The following is a 22,390-nucleotide window of genomic DNA, read 5'->3' on the forward strand; positions in this document are numbered from 1 at the left end:
ATATACACTTATCTATCTGGCACCTATAATCACATTTCAGTCCTCACGTGTAACCACAAACGCGGGAATGATTTAGCATTTTCCAAGATTTTGGCTCTTTGTCATATCCGTATCAGATACAGGGAACCTGTTTATGAAATATAGCATATCATAGTCGTCCTTTCTTTAACCTAAACTACTTCAATTCTGAAGTTACCTTCTCCCTTCTTGTTTCTTTCCTATGTAATTCACACAGAAACGTCTAAATAAACTCTACGTACACGTTATTGGTCATTTATTCATTTTTTTTTTCATTGTTTTAGTAAATTTTAGTTATTTTTATCCATCCAATGTGTCGCAAATCACAAACATTCATGTCCTGTACGTGTTAAAGGTCCGGTGTGTAGAATTTAGTGGCATCTATAGTGGTGCAGAATGCAACCAACTGAACACCCCTCGCCTCATCCTTTCGTTTCAAGCATAAAGGAGAAACTACAGTGGCCGTGAAACGCTCTAAGGTGACATAAAACATTATTTTCAGGTGATTACACACTAACAAAAACACACTGGACCTTTAACATTTTCATATCTAATGTGTGCACGGGAAGTCCTGTTCCTCCCTTTGTCTCACAAAAGTTTTACCATTAAAGACTGATCTGCTCCTCTGATCATCAGTTTTTCTAAACCGCATGAGGAATAATCGGTCTCGGTACGAACTGTGCGGGAACACGTTCATGAAGTGCACGGCTGCTTTCTTTAATTTTATAAAGAGACTACTTAAAAGGTAATCTTAGCTTTTGTAATAACCATTTAAATCAAACACATGTGGACTGTAATGACTGTCAGGATGATTTTATATAAGTCAAGTGTTTAATATTGGACTTTTTTATTACTTTTATTTGACAGCTAAATGTAAGATTTAAATTTTACAAAATGCTATAACAGCAGCTCCCACCACAACAGAGCGATGTCTACTTTGGGTCCGTTGAGTCTGTTGGCAGTTCCAGCACACGGACAACTTCTTAGATGATTTCATTTAAATAACTCTCTGAGACCCCAAGAGGTCAACTTATTTAATATTCCACAAAAAGATAAGAGGTCAAATTATTTAATAGTCCTCAAATAAGATAAGAAAAAAAGTCTCTGCAGATCTGTTTTTATTTCCTCTCTCATTAATCATCTCATGACCCCTCAGATTTATCTGCCGACCTTTTGAAGGAGGCCTGATCAGCCATTGAACTAAATGGTCTATAAAGTAGTTAAAACTAGCACCAATGCACATCAATGCATCAGTATTTATCTCTTAGTAAACGACTTTATATAATACACATTTTCGACAGAGGAGGTACTTTTACCTTTGATACTTTAGGTGCATTTACTGATGACATTTTTGCACTTTTACCAGGATTTTAAATGCAGAATTCTGACCTGTAATTGAGTCTTTCTGAGGATTTTAATACCACGACATCAGTTTGAGTTCAGTTGTTGTTTCCTAACAAACGGCCAGACTTCTTTGTCTCTGCCTGAGATATCTGTGACCAGACGTCTGAAGAAATACACCGACTGCTGTCCCTCTAACAAGATTTCCCACCACAGCCAAGTGGGTAAAAGACGACAAACATTGAGATCAGTAACAGACGTACTTAATTTAATCAACTCGATTTGGAGTGAATTTAGGTCAAGCTGATTGAATAAGGACTTTCACTTTTCAGTCATTAAGGCGGAGACAGTACAGTACACTGAGAGAGTCATTTACTTAACTTCATTACAAATGAAACAAGTGTTCGTGAAATACTACACAGCTGCTTTGTTCGTTTGAGCAACAGATAAAGAAAAAAAAATAAAACACATTAAATAAAAGGACCAATCAAAAAAATACGGTAGAAATGATGTGCATTTATTCCAACTCCAAATCTTTACCTTTGTCGTCCTTGTGAACTTGTTTGCTGAAACTAAACTGAAGACGGATACATCGTGTGTGAGCCAGAAGCTGCGAATCTAAGCCGTTCATGCAGAGTCCTACTTGATGCTTTGTTTGGCAAACGTTCTGTCATTGTCCATTTCACCGCTCAGCTCTCGTCTGCCTCCAGGTTAATGTTGTTACCAAACTTGGCGTAGAGCTGGACCTTCAGGTCGCCCAGCAATTGCTGTATCGCCGACACTCGCTCCTCGAGGCCTTTGACCTCCTGCTCCAGCGCTTCCTGATCACAGAACATGGAAAGTCCGATCACATGATAGCCACATGAGACAAGCATCGACGGGTGTAAGACATTTCCTCAAACCGGTTTTAATAAAACGCTCACGCCGGCTGACTCAGTGAAAACACGCTCTGAGGGCAGTGGGAGAAAATGTGATGAGGAAAGAAAATATGGAAAATTAGTATGTATATAAATGTGCTCTAAATTATAATCAGCAGACTGAAGAGTGAGCTGTCCTCAGCATAATTGTCATTCGGTGTGTGTAGCAGACGGCTCCACATCAATCAGCAGACGCCTGCGTGGGGGTGCTTTGTTGTGCGATCAAACGGCAGCAAACACAAAGACAAACAGGAAGATCCTGGACGTGACAGAGCGGGAGGACAACCTCTAATCTGTCCTCCTTCTTGGTGCACAGCTGCCCTCGCTAAATGGTGGAAGCCCTGACACTACCAAACTCTTCTCCCAAAGGTGCACCGAGGACGATCTCGGGCTCCTCTTTGTGGCAACCGCCATCTGGCTAAACAAGACCTGAGCCAGCCTGGGGGGGGGAGGCTGCACTGCCACGTCCTGATAAACTGCTGTGGACTGTTTATCGCTGTTCCAAACGTCTCTGCACGTCTACGTAAAGGAATACTTCTTTCTCCTTTCTCACTTTGCAACCATCAACACGGCCAATTTGCCGTGCCATATATACTTTTGTACAATATATTTCATTTACTATTGCTATTTTGATATTTTATTATGTATAGTTTGTTCTTTATATTTTTATTCTTGTGTTGTCTATCGTCACTGTGTGTAATGCTGCTGCTGCACTGTAATTTCCCAGCTTGGGATAAATAAAAAAAGAAAGAAAGTAAGGTCTGTCTGTCTGTCTAAGGTCAATACCACTCTCACGTCTGGAGTCTTGAGGTTTTAGGCAACCTGTGGAGACACTAAGACGTCACTGCACCTGGCAAAGAAGCCGTCTCTCTGTCGTCTTTAGTACAGATTAAAACAAACAATATAACATGTTAATTATTAATGAGCTTTGAGGCTGACATGTTGCCTTTAGACACAGCCAGGCGGAGTGGAATCAATCTTCTCATCCAGCTCTTGAAACAGTTCTTCATTTTGTTGAAAAATACATATTCTGTCAGTAAACTTGGTCCGATGAGGTGTCGACACTGAACTTTTGCCAACTTTGGAACATCTCTAACAGCTGAACGCACTCTTTAAAAATGTACATGTGTACCTGACACGAAGCCGATCTCAAATCTTTGTGCTTTTTCTCATGTCATCAGCTTTAAAGGGAGCGTTTGACAGTGTCGTGCTAGTGTGACTTGTTAAAAGCTGCTAAAATAAGATGCGTCTGATAAAAAACACTGTATGTGTGTGCAGTAACATTTTCTTGTGATGTGTTTATTTAAAGTTCAAACATTGTGTCGTGTATTTTCAATCGACAGATGCTGGCATGACTTCCAATAAGACTATATGCAACATTTACTGTTTTTAAACTCCATCACACATAAACACTGTCAGATTTACACATGATTCTTTGTGCAGTTGTGATTTACAGCAGCTCAGCAGAATCTGTGTAGTTACTAAGAGTAATCAACTACACGTCAAAGCGTGCACTCGGCATGTGCATGCATTAATATGTATAACACTTAAGGCTCGACTCATGTTGAAACATGACTCCAGATTCTGTTGGTTGTTTCACATCCTCAACCTTGTTATAATGTTTTAATCAGCAGCTTCTCACTGATGTATAAAAAGGGCCAATGGAGCGATCATACAGGCTTTCACGATGTTAGTAAAACATCTTTTTGAGGGCAGGAAGCTCAGAGAGTCTACGATATCTCCACGCCTCACTGAAACTATGTTTTCCATCAGGTTAAATGACTTTATTTTGGTTAAATAATGTAACACCAGATGCAGTAATCTACTTGATAGCTGTTTGTTCAATCCAACTGGGTTATATGATGTCCATTCAGGACAATTAAAACTAATATTTGTTGACATAAAAGTCACAAGGCGGTGATTCATTCTCTTCTTCTTGAATGGCTCGTGATGTCATTTTGCATTAAAGCTATAAAAATGATCATGATGTTAGTCGTTCATGCACAAACTTTGACATTATGTTGTTTTAAATCACTTTTTAAGTATTTTCTGGTATTTCACAGCAATCTAGAGACTAATTTCTCATCAAATGCTGTCCCACATCTGTCTTTATATGCTAAATTCTCCTCCACAGCACTTCAACTTGATGACTTTGACCTAATCAGAGTCTTTCACTGGTGATTACGGGCCTGAAGATTGTGAAAGTGGTGTAAGAAAATTTTTTAAAAAGCTACCTTTGCGGCCTCCAGCATCTCTTGTGTTTCTTCCTGGGTGTGACTGACAAAGACGTCGCCGATTTGATAAGGGATCAATAGGGAGTCGTCGTCTAACATCATGAGGTCATCGCTGGCGTCCTGTAGGTTCTGCAGCGACTTCTGCGTGGAGACATCGACGAGACATTATAAAGTCTCCACTGGCAAACAACACTGAACTGTGACTCATCTAGACAAACAAAGTGTTGGTTCAAGCATACGGTCACCTTTAAAAGGCTGGATCTGATGAATTGGACCATGTTGAACTAAGGTGTAGTTTAGGATGATGACCATTATAAATATGTCTTGGTCAAACAAACTACAGGCCCCAGAATAAATTATAGTATGACTGCTGTTATATTTACATTCATTTAAACCCAGCTGTGTGTGATGTGACTGTATTCACACACACACACACACACACACACACAGAGGTGACTCTTACTTTCTTAGCTTCTATCTCGTTTTTCAGCTCCGTCATCCGACTCGTGTTCCTGGCGAACTTGTTGATCTTCTGTTGGTCTTCAAATGTGACGTTCACATCTTCAACAGCCTGCAAACAAAAAGGAGCTCCAGTTAAATCTAACGTTCGCCGGTGTTACGGTTTAAAGAGAGACCCTGTTAACTGGCGACCGGCAGCCTGCTGTCCCACTCAATGGCTTTTTTTTGTTATTATTTATTAACGTTACAGTTTAAAATTAAAATACTTCCTACCGAGACAGATACGTATTCTTGTCGAGTTTCAACGGTTTAAACAAAAAAGGATATCAAATTAAATCAACGGTCGGTGTTACGGTTTAAAGAGAGACCATGTTAACTGGTGACCCCCAAACTGTTGAAAACAGGAATATACATAGCTGCTGTCCAAATTAATGGCTCGGATTATTTATTTTTTAAATCAACGTTACAGTTTGCAATTAAAATACTTCAATGGTATTTGGTGTCTTACCGAGACAGATACGTATTCTCGTCGAGTTTAAATAAAAAAGGAAATCAAGTTAAATCAACGTCTAACGTTCGCCGGTGTTACGGTTTAACGGGCGACCATGTTAACTGCCGACCGGCAGCCGTTGAAAACAGGGAAACACATATCTGTCCCTGCTTAGTTTATTTTTTTTAATTAACGTTACAGTTTAAAATGAAAACACTTCATTCGTATTTGATGTCTTACTGAGACAGACACGTACTCTCGTCGAGTTTCAACGGTTTAAACACAAAGGAAATCTTAAGTTAAATCTAACGTTCGCCAGTGTTACGGTTTAAAGAGAGACCATGTTAACCGGTGACCCCCAAACCGTTTAAAAAAAAAAAAACAGGTACCCACATAGCTGCTGTCAAAATAAATGGTTCTTTGTTTAGTTTTTTTTTTTTTTTTAATTTAACGTTACAGTTTAAAACACTTCATTCGTATTTGCTGTCTTACTGAGACAGATACGTGCTCTGGTCGAGTTTCAACGGTTTAAACACAAAGGAAATCTTAAATTAAATCTTAAATTAAATCTAACGTTCGTCAGTGTTACGGTTTAAAGAGAGACCATGTTAACCGGTGACCCCCCAAACCGTTTAAAAACAGGAATCTACATAGCTGCTGTCAAAATGAATGGCTCTTTGTTTAGTTTTTTTTTTAATTAACGTTACAGTTTAAAAATAAAAACAAATTATTCGTCTTTAGTATTTCATTTGACAGATTCTCGAGTTTCAACGGCTGTCGTAACTACGGCAACCAAAGCCCCCCCGACCCCAGGTAACACGGTCGCACGTTAAACCGAAACACCGGTTGAATAGCTTAGCAGCGTTAGCTATCACGCTCACAGACGTCGGTTTGAGTAGTGCACCGTCACCGTTGTCACTACTAGCCACACACACCGCTCGTTTAATCATCATCGTGACTCTCATTATCATAATTAGCCCGGTTATATAACAGCAGAGAATATAAAAGTAGAGCTAAGGCTGAGCTAACGCGTTAGCAACCGTCGCTGTCATGACCCGCACGAGGGTGTGACCGAGCTTTTAGGAGTCACTGACACCGTTATCTGCGAGGCTTCATCCGCACGCACAACATACGCGTCTATTTCTACCTCCACACGAAACAACAGCGTCGGTTTCCTGCGTTAAAAACATAATTTCTGTTCATTTAAACTCACTACAGGTCCCTTCATGGTGGTGGCTGCCATCTCGGCTTCCTCGGCTGCACAAAGACAGCGCAGACTCAACGCGACAACAAAGCCACAGCGCCACCTGGCGGGGCAGAGAGCCTAGAGCATGACCGAGAAATAACGATTAATTAGATTATTATTATTGTTCTTTAAATACCTTAAACTTGCTTTTTATTTCATTTATACCTTGCAGTTATTATTTAAATCATGGTCACTTTTGTAATATTATTTATATTATGGTCACTACTATTGCAATATTATTATTTGTATCATGGTCACTTTCTTTGCAATATTTCTCACACTGTGGTCACTTTACATCACAATACTCTTTTTATATATCATGCCACTTTTATCCTCAGTCTGTTTTGAAGGTTGATTGTTTTTCGTGTTTATTGTGCAGGTTATAGATATTTCTGTTTATTGGGTTTTTTTTGTTTTTTTGCCTTTTCTACTTTTTTCTAATTCTGTAGTGTATGCTACACTTTCCTCTGCTGCTATAACAAGAAAATTTCCCCATGGTGGGATGAATAAAGTATATGTAATCTAATCTAATCTAATAATCATGACACTAACGTGGTTATTTCTTTTTCAACGCCCAGTAAACTAACATATTTTATTATTTTAGTCGCCCATAAGTGAGAATTAAGCCACTTTCATTAATTACCTCTAGAAATGTGCAGACTTGCTTACAATATGTCAAACTAGCTGGTTATATCAAACCGGAACTGCTGCTATGTAAATATTTCCACAGCAAACAGTGCTGCACCCAAGTTCAAATATTTACATAATTCATCCACCAAAAGCTCGAGTACTATTAATCCGATTCTGACCGTAGCTGCGGAAGATATCAATAAAGTGTACCGTATGAAAAATCATCCAAGAAATCATGTTGTTATTTGAGTTCAATGACGTGACGTCCGAGGCATTTTTTGTAAGGGTTGTTCCGCTAATAAAAACTAGTGGGCTGCCATTGCGTTGGTACATCATAAAGAGTTTGCTTGAGGTCTCTCAGCTGCTCAAAGGCTCTCGGCCTTTGCATGAAGTCAGAAGTGCACAATCCAAACAGGGGAATCCAACTCCCACCTCAATGTGCAGGCTATAGGCTACAATCGGCACATTGTGTTCACGCATTCCAATCCTTGTCATAATGAATTCAATAAATACTGCACATTTGCAGTTTATTTTGCAATTATTTGTGGTAACACGCTGAGATAAACTCAACTGTGCTTTGGTTTATTGGCACAAAGAGGCTTAAATTCTTAGAGGTGATGGAGGATAAAACAAAATGAGTGTTTAAGGAGCTTTTGTCAGCATGATCACTTACTCACAGAAGCACCAAACAAAAAGGATGAGAATAATAAAAGCTCAGTTGATGAGCTAAAGTCCCTGAACGTCTCTTAGATCGTCCTGTGTGTATTGACGCATTGACAGACCCTCAGAGACATCTAAACATGACTATGTGGAAGTCTTTAAAGGCAGATGATTTCATTAACAGAGCTCTTTGTGTGTCTTGATTGACTGTGATAATGCTGCAGATACTTGCTCCTTGCAAGATAAAATATCAAAGCAGTACAGTGGATATTTTTAAGGCAGGTCGAGTGAGTGTCGTTTTGTTTTTTTCGCTGTTCTTGTGATCAACAAACTCTAAATCTGAATCTTTAAAAAAATCCTGATCATAACGACCTAAATCATAACACGCTTGAAGATTTACGGAAACCAAAATAAGCAGGTTAGTAGAGCATGACTGTCAGTGCAAACATTTATTTATTTTTTTTGTTTTCACAGTGTGGAAACATGCCAGGATGATATCCTTAACACGCATCCTGTTTCATTCCTGTCACCCAAAAGTCAACCAGCACCAACTTATCATCGAGGCATTGATTGACTGAGAGCATAACCTCATGTGTCGTTGGGGTGTTTTACATTAAATTCACAGAGATCATGATGAGCTGATCATGTGTCTTTACTAATGAGCACCATCGCTCTGTTGGGCGTATGGCGGGCTTTTCACTGGAGGAAATCCAATTGATTACTTAAAAACAGTCCCACCCATTTTAAAGCACACATAAAATAGCCTGCTAACAATAGCCTATATACACAGTTGGGCAGGATCAGTGACTCTCTCTGACAGGGACAACGCTTCTCATATGTTTTTTTTTCTTGAGGAGGATAGCACTTGCTTGTTTTACAGGAGTGTAACAAGGTGAGATATTTGAATGGTAACTTAAGTCGATCGCTTCAAGATTGCTGATTGCTTGCCAAGGCAACGTAACAAAACTGTATTTTTTTCTATTTAATTTTTTTCAGTTGAATCTGAAATTCAAAGTCAACCTTTGACTGCAGATCTCAAGTGGGAAAAATGGGAAACGAGAACTCCAAGAGCAACGAGCTAACAAAGGTAAAATTACACAACAAATGAATGAACAGCTGATGCTTCTTAGATCTGAAATGTTTGAGAATGTAACTTGCTGTAAATGATGTCTTGCGAACTGTGACGCTAACATAGTGTTATCAATATTTCTTTATTGTCTTTTATAGAATGGGACAATTCCCGAGAAGCATGAGAATGGATCAGTGAATGGCGTCTCTGCAAGCATCACATCTAATGGATTGGACTGTGAGTGAGATTTCTTCATTTCTCCTTGTTAAGAAAATTAACAAAAAAAAGTAATGAAAGATCCCGGTTTAACTGTTTGAGTGATAATATGTCATATATAAATACAGACATAAAGACATATTTTTCTCTAAATTTGGAGAATGTGACGATGAGAGAAGATTAGGTTTTCTTTATTTTCTTTTGTCTTATCTTAACATATTGGTATCTAAGTCCATGACAAACAAAATCAGCTGATCTCTCCATGTCTATGCTGGACTAGTCCTTTGGACTCCTATAATACTTTGTAAACACAGTGACTCCCAGCTGGACTGTGTCTCGAGTCCTCCAATGTAAACTATGGGCGTAGCCTCTGATATTGAGAAGGACCTTCTATTTAACCTGTCATGGTGTGGTTTGTCCGCCTGCAGTAACAATAATGCTGTAGGATTCCTGCTGGAACCTGAGTTTGTCTAAGAGCTAATGTTGACGCTGGAGATAGATAATGTCACTTTACTCACGGCGACTATCCCATGTTTACTTCATGGAGAACTGCACCTAGATTCCAAGAAGTGGAAATCATTCATGAATTTAATGTTGTGTGCAAAAGGTTTAGCATTCAAATCAGCTGTTATCTAAAAAAACAACAGTGATCTTTGTTGGAAAAGAAGATGCACCAGTCTCACATAAGTAGAGATAAATTACATAAGATAAATGATTGCAACATGGACTTAGCAGGTTCCGATTTTGAAATTTGATTCATTTCTTATTTGATAACGTCTTCTTCTCTTTTGCAGTTAACGGTGAGACCGTAGTCAAAACAAATGGTGGACCTCTCTCCTTAAACCACGCCATAGAATTAACTGAGCCTGATTGTGTGGTAGTCGAATCAGTCGCTCAGAAAGCCGAGGCTCTGGTTATCTCCGAAACCCCTGAAACCCCTGCAACCCCTGAAAAACCTGCAACCCCTGAACCCCCTGCAACACCTGCAACCCTTGAACCCCCTGCAACACCTGCAACCCCTGAACCCGCCGTCAAGAAGGAAGAAGCAAAGAAAAATAAAGGAGAAAAAGCTCGAGGTTTTGGCAATATGTTCAAGAAGAAGGCAGGACCTCCAGCTGAACCGGTCGAGAAAATTCAAGAAAAAGAGATCCCAAACGATAATCCGACAGATGTAAGTGTTCCTGCTGCTGAGCCACAGCCGGTGAGTAAGCTTTTCAACTTTTAAACAATAGTGATACTAATACCATGAAAAGACAAAAACCCCCAATGAGTTGATACTGATACCAACAGGTGTCGCCTGGGAAAGCATGGTAGCTTGTGCCTTTGACCTCCATTGTTGTTCACAATAAAAACTGAGCACACTGTTGCACTGGGCAGCATTTCCCTTCATTATGTTGAACCAGATATAGACCTAACTCTTGGAGTCGTAATGTGTCTAAATTTGTCCCTAATGGAGGCAGTAAATATGTCGAGGAAACAGGGGGAGTATTTGGGGAGAGAATGGTTTGAATTCATCTCATACAAATGGAGTTTATTTAGACTCCACATACACTGTCCAGCTGGTGGAAGGAGTAAAGCAACAAATGTGTGTTATTCTTCCACTAAATGTAGTCCTCAAGAGTGCCCAGCTCTTTCAGAAAATGATTTAGCCCTTGAAATAAATATCTAAAGGCATAGTTGAAGATTTACATGCTACAACAGGAGAGTAGGGAAACCAGAAAGCATTAAGAGAAGGACCAATGAATTGTTGGTTTTGGTCTTTTCATTAGATTTATCTTATCTTTTACAGTTCTGCACTAACCTCTAAACCAATCTGGCTGCCAAATCACATTAAATTTGATTTCCTTAGTGGAACATAAACCAGTCTAAAATCATAAAGCACAAAAAGAAATAACTCATTTCTGTAATCAAGAAACAAATACATCACTAACAACCCCTCAACATTTCTAAAATGTTATACACACCAGCCCTGCAATAAATAAAACCTTACTTTAAAAGCTGTTGTTAGTTCAGTTGCGTGTTAAACCAGTTTTGAAGATTTGTAGTTTAAGTTTTTGTGACAACACTGCATTGGCAAGTTTTTTTTTACATAGATAAAACATAAGATATTACAAAATGATGCATTCTGCTGCAACAATCTTAAAGACTACCACAGAGTTTGATTAATAGCTTTGTCACATTATATCAACAGTAACTAAAACAAGTATTTTTTCAGGTATTTATTGCAGGACTGTTGTTGTAGAATGAGTTTTTGTTTAATTTGCTGCTAACTCACAGTGTGATCATGCACGTGGTTGTTATATTTGTTCCGGAACCAAGAACAACTGTATTTCATCTAAACTTGAATGTTCTCATGATAAAGGAGTCGGGCTCCATTGGAGACGAAGCTGCCACCATGATTGTCGCTGAGCATAGAGAGGACTTGGAAAATCTACATCAAAAAGCTGAAGTATCAACGCAAACGGACACAGAAAGCAAAGCAGACATTTCAACGCAAACTGGCGATGATGATGATACAGTCATTGTCGAGACGGCGGAAACTGTTGTCATGGCCGAGGAGGTTTTTGAAGAAACGGCAGGTGAGGATCCCCGAGGCGACGAGACAGCTGAGATCAGCATTGAAGAAGTGGTCATCAGGGGGAACGATGTGTACGAGTATATAGTGTTCAGAGCAGAGCGAGTAGAAATTACAGACATTTTTGAAATCAGCCACATCAAAACCGACGTTCCTGAAATGCCAGAAATTTCTGCAGAACCAGAACTTACTCCAAACAAATCCATTACACAATGTGAAATAGTTACAGAAGATAATAATGTTGATGAAACTGCGCCGTTGGAGTTCTCTTTCAGCCTCCCTAAAGTGGTGGCAGATTGCGTTAACGCGGTTTTCGCCGCTGATTCTGATTCCACTGACTTTCCTGCTGTAAACACATCACAGCCACGCGTAGCTGAAGTAATTACTGAAGACAATATTGAAGGAACCAGGGAGGTGTCAGCTGATGTGGTGGTGATTAAAGTTGCTGAACCTGAGTATAATGCTGTCACTCCTGAGGCCGGGAAAGCAAATGACCTACCTTCCCTAGACAAAAAGCCTGTGACAACGGTGGCAGAAGCAATCACGGAGGTTGTTTGCGAGGAGCCAAATCCAACATCTGCAAACCAAGTCAAAGAACTTTCTGATCTTGTTGCGACACAAATTCTAGTTAAGGAGGAATCTGCCCATGAAGAGGTCAACGCTGAAGATGCTGTCGAGTTCAAGGATGTAAGTGAAGAAGGCGCTCCATCCAATGAGCTCATCACTATTGAGGAACTTTTGGAGGACATTTTAAATTCTCCCGATAATGAAGTGAAGCCTGAGTGTATTCCTGAAGTTATTGCTACAGGTGAGACTGCTAAGGTTGGTGAAGATGTGATAGTTCATGAGGGAACGGTTGAAGAAGCAGAACCAAGTCCTGCCATTGCCATGATACTAGAAGCAGCAATTGATGTCCTCTCTCAAGAATTTAGTGCCATCACTCCACAGGACCCTGCGATGGATAATGACCTCCCCCTGGAAGAAGAGGTGATCGTTGCAACATATTTTATGCCCCTTTCTGGAGAACTAGATACGATTCTTACCATTTCAGAAGAGCCAAGTGAGACAACTGCTGAGGAGCTGAATGAAGAAGCTATAGAGGCTTTATCAAATGAATTTGAAGCAGTGCCTGGAAGTGTGGAGGATGATACCACTGTCCTTGAGTCATCTACTGGAGGAGAGGTTACCAGTTCCAATGACCCTGTGGGAATAAAAACTAAAGAATCTGATGATGTTTTATTGGTCACAGGAGAGTTTCAGCCTCACGTTTCAGTACAAGAGGACAATGTCGCTCCATCTGTGGTTGCTGTGGAAGAACCAACTGATCCCAGTCCTGTAGAGCCCGTGGAACAGAGTGCGAGCCCTCTTGAGTCACAAATGCTAGTGGTAATTGTTGGGACAACGGTAGATGAAGTTACAGAAGAGGTAATACATGAAATGGATAATTCTGGAGATGTTTCAACTACCGTTGACATAAACTCTAAAGACTCGGAAATTGTCGCTTCAGATGAGCTTATGGCAGAGTGTGTTGAGGTTGTTTTTGAGACCATTGTGGAAGAAATCATCATGGAAGACATTACGGCTGAATGTAACCTTGTGACTACAGTGGAAGGAAGTACCGTGGATCATCGAAAACTCTAAAGATTCTGACACTGGCACTTCAGTTCAGTCTGTTGCAGAGCGCGTCGAGGCTGTTCTTGAGACCATTGTGGAAGAAATCATTACGGAAAACGTTGCAACTGAATTTAACCTCGTGTCTTCAGATAAAGAAGCACCAGAGATCACAGAGGGAGAGAATGAATCATTGGTGAACCCAACAGATTCAACCCAAAGCGCAAAAACCATTTGAAGTACAGACATGAACAATTTACTTTCTAGGTTGCAGTCAGTCTTCAATGGGATACACTATTACTGTTACCATTCATGTGGCTCCAAACAAAGAACAACAGTAAAGTTTTGAAGAAATTGTTTCTGTTTGTAAAAAAAATTGGTCTATCATGTGTTTAATGGTATTTGGTAGTAATTACAACTGGATTGTAAAATGATTTGTGTTTTATAATAATGCAAAGTGCCTTTTGTTTGTATATATCGCCGACACAAAGCTCACATTGTAAAGTACTGAAACATTTTCCAATAAAATCAAAAATGAAAACACTGGCTTTAAAGGCTTGAAAAATGTCTTATTCATTCATGAATTTATACATAATTTATTTGCATTCCTTTGGTCAGTGTTTAGTGAGAAACAGTAGGCCTTGGTCCAGAAAAAAGAATAGCTGTGACTTAGTTTGAAACTATATTTTAATCAGGCCACATTGAAGAAAAACTAAAGGGAACAAATTCACAAAAAAATGATCTTAAAATCAGGGTCGACCAGTTTAAAGATGCCATCAAGATACAGCAAGGTATTTGAGTTTCCTGACATTTCTCAGAGCATAACTCTCACACATTGTTGAATATCAATGAGTGAGGGGTGGGACACAAACATTAATAAAAGGGTGATTGTTGACAATGCCCCGAGTAGGCAGAGGCATGGTTGGAATTGTGCTCCCATCTCAATGCTGCGATTAAGACACTCACTGCTTGCATATCAGCTCCGCTGCTCTAACATAATTCTCAAAAGGCTAATTCTTTGTGATGGTGTATAGGAGACAGCTAACCTAAACCCAGAATCAGAATCATTAACGGAGCCAGAGAGTGTGACTCTAGACCAGAGCTCAGAGGAAGAAAAAGCTCCCGAAACTGACAACGGAAACAGTCAACCTGTGGAAATCCAAGTGGACAGTCTCGCCGAAGAGAATCCAGTTATGAACTTCTTCAAAACACTAGTAAGTGACAGGATTTGAGAAATTAAGCGTGGTTTGTATGCGCTTCTTGATATTTCTAATTGCCTCGCTTGTAAAAATTAGACTGCTGCTTGGAGAAAATTAATTGAAGAACTGCTGTAATCAAAAGTGCAAAAACAAATCCACCCTTGTTGTCGCCAACTATTACTGAAGGCGAACAGCTGCTCAAACAACAAAAATTAAGTTAATTTGTGTTCCAATTTTTTACTTAAAAGCCTCAGTGAAGCCAAGAAATGTGGTAATTTGCCTGATAAAGTGTAAATCAACGATAATAAATTAACTGGTGAAGATGATTTCAGTTTTGATTGGTGTGTGTGTGTGTGTGATTGCTCTTATTCTATATTGAGATATGTGAAACGGGAGTTTTATGCCAGTATCCATAACTGAATCTGTCACGATGACAGTGCCTGATGGAAAACCTACAACAAGCAGCCATTGTGTTTCCTCTTCATCGTGCTGTCTTTTGGACTCATGCCGTTTTAAAGAGTTACCATTGCCCTAGCCCCATGCTAATCAAGTCTTTGAACATGCGGGAATGTGGTGGCCTATTGTTCAACCCATAGTGTGAGCTCACAAGGGAGGCCTGTGCAAGTTGGAAGTTGAGATTTGTGAAGATAGAGCGAGGGCAGGCCTACGCCATCGCCGGAGCACAATGGCTGTCACAATGACAGCGCATGTACTGTATGTGCTCTGTCAGGGACCTCAGTGTGCCTCAGTTAGCTTACCATAAAGGCCTATGTCTGCGTCCATGAAAGGCTTCTGTTTTATCTGAGTAATTCATTTTCTGTCCCCGTTACATCAGCTATGTATATGCTGATTCTGAATGTTTAACATTACAGCTTCATTGCCAGCTCCACGCAGTATTATAATGCGAAGACATTTAACGTTTGAACGACAGGCGTCTTGTATGTGTGGCATGAATAATAAGTTTTTAAAGACAGATTATTTTTTTTGTATTGTTGCACAGGTGACTCCAAAAACAGCCAAAAAGGAAACAGCAACTCCTGATGCAACAAAAGATCAGGTGAACAGACGTTTATGACTCACTTATAACTAACCGATAATAATAACAGTATCACCATGGGTTTATTCATATGATTTTGATATTATTGTTTGTTTTTTATTTCGATTTCCATTTTATATCATGCCTATTTTGGTTTACAAAGCTGTATCAAAGAAATGTTGAGGTTTGATTATTATATATTGAACAAAAATAAAGTTTTTGCCGGTTGCTAGCTGGCATTTCATTTCTGTTCCTGCTTGAATTCCCTGATTCTCCCCAAAAATACATTTAATTTCTAAAGAATCAGTAAGTTCTCCTATTGCTTTAGGACATGTAAGCTTTTTGCAGATATTTGTTCGCTTCAGTTTGACTTTATGTCTCTAACCGCTTCCCTTTTTCTGTTGCCAAATAGTCCCAGAAGGAGAGCCAACCAGCGGCAACCACTACTGTGAGCACACTGCCCATAAAGTGCTTTTATTTCTGTAGTTTAGTGGCCTTTCTATAGTGTGAAAGGCCATTTTATTTGCTTATGTTTTATTTTATATGCTAATTCCATCTTAATAGCTTATGTTGGACAAAAAACTTTGTGTTTATGTCATCATAGCTCACCTAAAATGTATCTTAAAATGTGGAGACAGCGTGGATATGAAACTATCATTTTAACACATGCTCTCTTGAATAGGTTGCACAAGTATCTGAGCCCCCAGCAGCACCCAAAGGAATGTCTATCCCACCACCCCCTCCTCCAGAGCCACCGAAAATGGAAGTCAAAGGAGAACCAGCTGCCAAACCTGTAAAACCCACGCCAAAAGAAGAACCCAAAGCTGCTGCGAAGGAACCCGAGGCCTCAAAAGGAAAATCAGCCAAAGATACTCTGAGCAAATTCTTCCGCTCAAAGGTAAATAAACTGCAAAAGTGACGATTGCAAGATGAGATGATTATTTTAAAGGGATTGTTAATCATGTGGTCTTTCAGTGAGTGCATATTCCACAGTGTGTCACATTATAACGTAGTGTGAAACATACTGTATGTGAATTTGAGGTACAGATAGGTATCAAGGCACCCAAAGGCAAAGGCGCTTCAGCAAGTGGAGCCAATGCCCCGGCCAAGACTGCACCAGTGGTACAGTAGATTATCATATTCTCAAACTGACCATGGCTCATCCTGTTACTAACTTGAACAAGAGCTGATTTGTCTGGAGGTGGAAGAAACTTGAAACGATTTGCTGTTTCCAAATTGGGACTCGCAGCAATTGTGTATTTACCCTGACAAGCAATAAATAATGTGACTTCGGTCAGAACGGTTCTCTGGAAAAATGGCCTTATATTAACACCACTGTTTCTACCACAGTCCATATTTTCATGATGATATTATATTGGTGGTATAAAGATCGAAAATAGTTCAACATTTTGGGAAATACACCTTTTTTTGCTGTCTTGCTTAGAGTCGGATAAAAAGATTGATACTGCTCTCATGCCTGTGCACTGAATTAGGAGAACGGCGATCGATCTTCTCATCTAACTCTTTCCAAGAAAGCTCATAAATGTTTCCCAAATTGTCAAACTATCCCTTTAACCAGTTCATATTAGTCAGTGATGCCGCATCACCGTGCTAACACATTAAAGCATTTCATGATTAAAACTTTCTCTCTGTTCACGAGGACATTTCCATTCTGTCTTGCTGGCTTTAACTAACAACAGAAAAATTCCTTCACTGTCCTGCAGACAAACAAGGAGGAACCACAGCCAGCAGTAGAAGTAGAGGTACAACCAGTTGTAGAAGTTCAGGTAACCTCATAGAGTATCTTCTCGGTTCGAGTCATCTTTTTTTTAGGATGTTAAAGTAAATTACAGCATTTTTCTTAATTTGAATCTCTTCGCAATAAAAAATTAGTTTTGCTCTGCAGGAGACACCAGTGGAGGTGCCAGAACCAGTTGTAGAAGTCCAGGTAAATCAAAAGGAGAGCTCTCACTCTTTGGGGTTTTGTCTTTTTTCAGGGAGTGGAAAAAAAAAAAATCTTCTGATCAAACCTCTAATCACAATGCATAGATTTATTTGACATGTTCTGATTCATTTGCTCAGAGCGAACAAAATGTTGAAGCTCAAGAGACAGCAGAGGAAGTGGCACAGCTAGTTGTAGAAGAGCAGGTAAATCAGCAGGAAGTGCTTGGGAATATTAATTCTTAATTTTCTTCACTCTACAGGCGCCTCTGACATGATGGTGTACCAGATGTACCAATTATTACGCTGAACCAAACATAATCTTTCATTCATTTCACTTAACACACATGAAATTTGGCATTTGCAGTTTATAAAAAAAAAAAAAAGGCCGACTATATTTCATGTTTTGACGAATTAATTCACTCACCAATTAATCCCTGCTGTAAATCTCCATCATGACAGATGAGTCAGCCCGTGATTTATTGCATTTCATTCAGCATTTTGAATGAATTCAGCATTTGAACGAATGGGAAAACAAATAATTTTTCCTTCCCTGCAGACGGTGGAAGAAGTACCACAGCCAGTGGTAGAAGATGAGGTAAATTAAAGGAGTTCGACACATCGGGAAATACGCTCATTTGCTTTCTTACCACGAGTTACAGTAGGTTGGGAAATCGATACCACTCTCATGGTTAACTTAGCGCAGCTTAGCATAAAGAATAGAAACAGCTGGCCTACTAGTGCCTCTAAAGCTCACGATTAACATGTTGTATGTTCTTACTTTCCGCTTTGTCTATGCATGGACTGAACAAACAAGATATAACATGCTAAAGAGTAAGATTTTATTACTTTTGGATAGCTGTTTCCATTCTTTATGCTAAACGAACCATCAAATATGAAAATGGTATCCATCTTCTCATCTCTTATAGCCAGAAAGCAAATGAGAGTATTTCCCACTGTGTTGAACTATTTCTTAAATTTTCTCTCTCTCATCTTCGGTGGAGAATTATTCCCTTTCCTATTTTCTTTCTGTCTTTTTTTAGAGATGCTAATATTCTTTACTTTTGCACATGACAATGTGGGCTTCTTTCTTCTTACAGGCGCCGGTTCTTATCAGATTTGTCTGCCTCCTTTTCTGCTCTGACCCTGGATTTTTCTGCCCCCTTTTACCTTCTTCTTTCACTTCACAGGTGGCAGCTCCTGCCCACACTCTGTCAGCTTCAATGATAGACACAAATGAAATTCATTAATAGCTCATGATGTGTATTTCCCTTTCTTCTTCTTTCTTTTTGACAAAAGAAGGTGGATCCCTCGAAAGCCAGCACCTTGGAGGCTACTCCAAAGCCAGAACCACCCCCGCCTGTTCAGGAAGAGAAGAAAGCGGGCTCGAAATCATCCTTCCTGTCTCTCTTCAAGCCTAAAGTAAGAAGCTATTTATTTAAACCTTGACGGGTCTCTGAAAATCTCTTGAATATGAATTGTGGTAGAAATACTAAACATAAAAGTAACAGATTAATGTGAATTTGAGGTACTGTTAGACCGCATGACAACAAAAGTCCAAGCAGCCTCCACAAGTGGAGTTCGGCTCCTCAGGAAAACAACTGGAGTGGTAAATAGACGCATTATTAACCGGAGTAATTCCATCGATTGCATCTGGTATTAAAACCTGCTCTCAAACAACTTCTTTTGCAGATGTTTGATCTCCATTTTTATATTTGAAAATCATAACAACAAACATAAATTCTTTTGTGATCACCTCTCATAATGTTGACTCGATCCTAACAGCCGGTACACTAATCCCAAACTTTACATCTGATGTGTTCCTCAAAGTCCATCTGCACTTCATGAGTAGAGAGTAGAGAGTAATTCAGTTTTTCGTGGCCGCAACACTTTTAAAGGCTGCCGATCCCAAGAAGGCAACCCCCGCCCCAGCTGCGGCAGGAGAGGCAGCTCAGGCAGCCAAAGCCAAGGAGGAACCCAAAGCAGCAGCCAAGTCATCAGAGGCGGTTGTAGATAAACCGGCCTCAGCGGCCTCCCAATCTGGAGACGACGCAGCCAATGTGCCCAAGAAACTGGAGAAGAGGAACTCCATCCAGCTGTTCTTTAAAATTCTTGTGAGGAGAGCATCCCCCACCTCCCCTCCCAACCCCACAGCCCCCAACCCCCAACCCCCACATTCAGACCTATAATAAAACCTTGTACCTTGTAGCTTCACCTCCACTAGATGGCAGCAAGGATTCATTAAGTAACTTAAAGGCGTGGGCTCTATTTCACAGTGCTGTGCTCTCATGTTACACGTCCTGTGAATTATTTTTGCACGGTTTGGTTTTTTGATCACTTACAAGTTAATAAAAAAAAAAAGAGAGACATGTATTCCATGCAATGTTGCAAGCTGTGCAGTTTAATGAAATGACACAAGTGAGAAAAAGTAGGAGGTGCTTTTGGAAATCAAACAAAGAACCTCAAGTTATGAATGGTTCCCCACAACTATAGCATCAAGAACAAGGATTCTAGGAGACTAGGATTAGGACTTGGCATGGATGTAAAGAAAGGATTAGCATGGACAAACATTGACATTTACATTTTTCCCTTTTACATTTCAGGGTCAGAAACGTAACTCTACAGATGCCGGGATTCAGACAGAGCAAGGCGCTATTGCTCAACCAGCTGAGAAGGCCAAATGAAACCAAAACCAACACTGAAGTTTCCTTGTACAGACCCTCCTCCCCCCTCTCTCTCTCAGTCTTTATCTCTCTCTCTCTTTATCTCATCTCCTTTTCAACCCTTATTGAATTCCTTTAACTACTTTTTTTTGTTGTTTTGTTTTTGTTACTGTTTAGAAGTTGCAATATGAAAGGAAAAGTAACCGGGAGGATAAAAGCAAGTGAACAGTGGGCAGGTAGTTGAACTGGTGGTGATTTGAAATGGACAAAGGCGAGGTTGTTGAGATATATATATATTTTTGGTCATATAAATGTCTTGACAAGAATAGCAATGTGAGTGTGAAGACTTTTCTACAGACATTTAATGTGACTTCTTTCTGTTATTGCAACCTGACATATTGGGCTTATGCAATAGACAGTTACCACGCTTTGCTTTTAATAATTAACTTGTCAAAAAACATTTAAAAGCACATTGTCATATAGGTTCTATTTTTTACACTTCATACCAGAGGAATCATGCAGTTGTGGCAATGCAAGATATGAAATGATAGTTTGACATTAAAAGTAACAGCTGATAAAAAAAAGGAGCATGTTCATATAACAAACTGCACTTACAGATTTTTTAACTTTATGTAAGCTCTATATATAGACTAAAGCACACACATACATACCTAACAGTCATGTATTGGGGCCGTACGGGAAAATCACAATCTTTACTGTTCTGTGGGGAACTGATTGTAAGTGTTCATGTTAACAAATGCATCCGAGGTGGCCGTCGATTAGCTTTTAATCTGATGTCATGTAATTAAACAGAAGTCTTACGGTGTCAGTCGTTTGTGTTCGGCATACGTTGCAATTAATTCCGTGCTTTTGTTTGCCTATGTGTGTGTGTATGCATGTACGTGTAACTTCTGCTATCTCGAAGACAATAAATATGTTCACCATTCGTCTGTTCTTCATCGGTGTATTAACTATAGCGGTGATGGCAAACATAATCAAGAACGAATGACTCAGCGAGTTTTACAAACAGTATCGGTGATTAGATTATTAATTATCACTGCAATTGCTGAGACAACCGAATGCAGGTCAGTGTATATCTGTGTATAAATAAAGATGTAGAACAAACAGCAGGGCATAGATGTTAACAGGCAAAGATATATACAGCATAAACAAAAAGTTATACAGTGCAGGGACTGTATAAGTTCAAGTAATGTCAACAATGAGCTAGAGTAAACAGCCAACATTCATGACATTCTTCCACCATTGACTTCCATTCATTTTACTGCACACAAGTCAAAACACTAACCTCAATGTAATGTGGGCATGCCACATGAGTCACGCCTTGCTAATCTAGGTGTAGAGGCAAGAAGCCTTTGTCTGTTGTATTTATTTGTATCACTGACAGACAGGTGACAGCTATCAGGCAGATCTGACAGTCACAAAGAAGACAACTGACCGCAGCTCAGGTCGTCATTTGTAACCGCAATAGACAGACAGAGAGAGAGAGAGAGAGACAACTGCCGGGGCATCACTATGAATACTAATTCATACATTTTTTTACAATCCACGAGACACCTTAGAGATAAAAAGATGTAAAACAAGATCTAAGGAATTGTATATTTCAGGTAAAGGAAGCCCTCAAATCTTCTTTTAGCTTTTATGATGTAATTTTCATGATGGATAGCAGAGTGTGAAGTCTGTGGAAAGGATGTGTTTTAGATAGTAATGTCTGAGACCCTCCATTCACCCGCCATTAAGTGATGAGTCGCGGCCCCCGAAGGCATAACTCACACTGCTCCTTTGTTATCAATGAGACACACTCCTCTTGCATTACCCTCTATAATAGGTGTGATCATTTTAAATTGTGCATCAAAGTAATTGCCGTGGCACTGAAGGAGAAAAAGGTACTTTTTTTTTTTGCACTGTATAAGACATGTGGTCCATTGTCTGTCCTTTCCCCCACTGAGGATTGCTTCACATTAAGATGCAGTGTGAGAAACTATGTGCAAAGAGCTCATGTTCATTATCAAGCATGAAATCATGACAAACTTTATAGCGCCCACACTGAGCCTCACCACTGGTTTC

The 22,390-nt window shown here is 39.7% G+C and overlaps 2 protein-coding genes across 13 annotated transcripts; one reads left to right on the forward strand and one right to left on the reverse strand.

The window, feature by feature from the left end:
• Nucleotides 1-1,610: 1,610 nt before the first annotated feature.
• pfdn4 (prefoldin subunit 4) lies at nt 1,611-6,793 on the reverse strand. Of its 2 annotated transcripts, none has more exons than XM_010737044.3 (4): nt 6,673-6,793; nt 4,974-5,081; nt 4,511-4,651; nt 1,611-2,180 (listed from the first exon to the last, which is right to left on the reverse strand). In XM_010737044.3, the coding sequence occupies exons 1-4, from the start codon at nt 6,700-6,702 to the stop codon at nt 2,049-2,051; spliced, it is 411 nt and encodes a 136-aa protein (XP_010735346.1). In that variant the 5' UTR covers nt 6,703-6,793; the 3' UTR covers nt 1,611-2,048. The 2 variants fall into 2 exon arrangements, with proteins under 2 accessions (XP_010735346.1, XP_027144738.1); XM_027288937.1 differs by having other exon boundaries at nt 6,593-6,692.
• A 1,790-nt stretch (nt 6,794-8,583) lies between these two features.
• bcas1 (brain enriched myelin associated protein 1) lies at nt 8,584-21,251 on the forward strand. Of its 11 annotated transcripts, none has more exons than XM_019273933.2 (17): nt 8,764-8,887; nt 8,992-9,082; nt 9,223-9,301; nt 10,075-10,481; nt 14,501-14,680; nt 15,666-15,722; nt 16,114-16,149; nt 16,384-16,599; nt 16,743-16,823; nt 17,426-17,488; nt 17,608-17,649; nt 17,784-17,849; nt 18,202-18,240; nt 18,942-19,064; nt 19,171-19,251; nt 19,541-19,756; nt 20,246-21,251. In XM_019273933.2, exons 2-17 carry the CDS (start codon nt 9,044-9,046, stop codon nt 20,324-20,326), a joined length of 1,806 nt encoding a protein of 601 aa, XP_019129478.2. In that variant the 5' UTR covers nt 8,764-8,887; nt 8,992-9,043; the 3' UTR covers nt 20,327-21,251. The 11 variants fall into 11 exon arrangements, with proteins under 11 accessions (XP_010735347.3, XP_027144745.1, XP_019129487.2 ...); XM_019273934.2 differs by having other exon boundaries at nt 16,749-16,823; XM_027288944.1 differs by lacking the exon at nt 14,501-14,680 and having other exon boundaries at nt 8,763-8,887.
• The last annotated feature ends 1,139 nt before the right edge of the window (nt 21,252-22,390 follow it).

This window comes from Larimichthys crocea, chromosome XV, assembly GCF_000972845.2.
Source record: "Larimichthys crocea isolate SSNF chromosome XV, L_crocea_2.0, whole genome shotgun sequence".
NCBI classification, from domain to species: domain Eukaryota; kingdom Metazoa; phylum Chordata; class Actinopteri; family Sciaenidae; genus Larimichthys; species Larimichthys crocea.

Coding starts and splice junctions, on each gene's coding strand:
- pfdn4 (XM_027288937.1), bottom strand. CDS start 6,649: ATGTTTTTAACGCAGGAAACCGACGCTGTTGTTTCGTGTGGAGGTAGA. Junction 5,082..6,592: donor GTGGAGGTAGAAATAGACGC/GTATGTTGTGCG, acceptor TTTTGTTTGCAG/GCTGTTGAAGATGTGAACGT. Junction 2,181..4,510: donor AGATGCTGGAGGCCGCAAAG/GTAGCTTTTTAA, acceptor TTCTGTGATCAG/GAAGCGCTGGAGCAGGAGGT.
- bcas1 (XM_010737045.3), top strand. CDS start 9,044: ATGGGAAACGAGAACTCCAAGAGCAACGAGCTAACAAAG. Junction 9,083..9,222: donor AGAGCAACGAGCTAACAAAG/GTAAAATTACAC, acceptor TGTCTTTTATAG/AATGGGACAATTCCCGAGAA. Junction 9,302..10,074: donor CACATCTAATGGATTGGACT/GTGAGTGAGATT, acceptor TCTCTTTTGCAG/TTAACGGTGAGACCGTAGTC.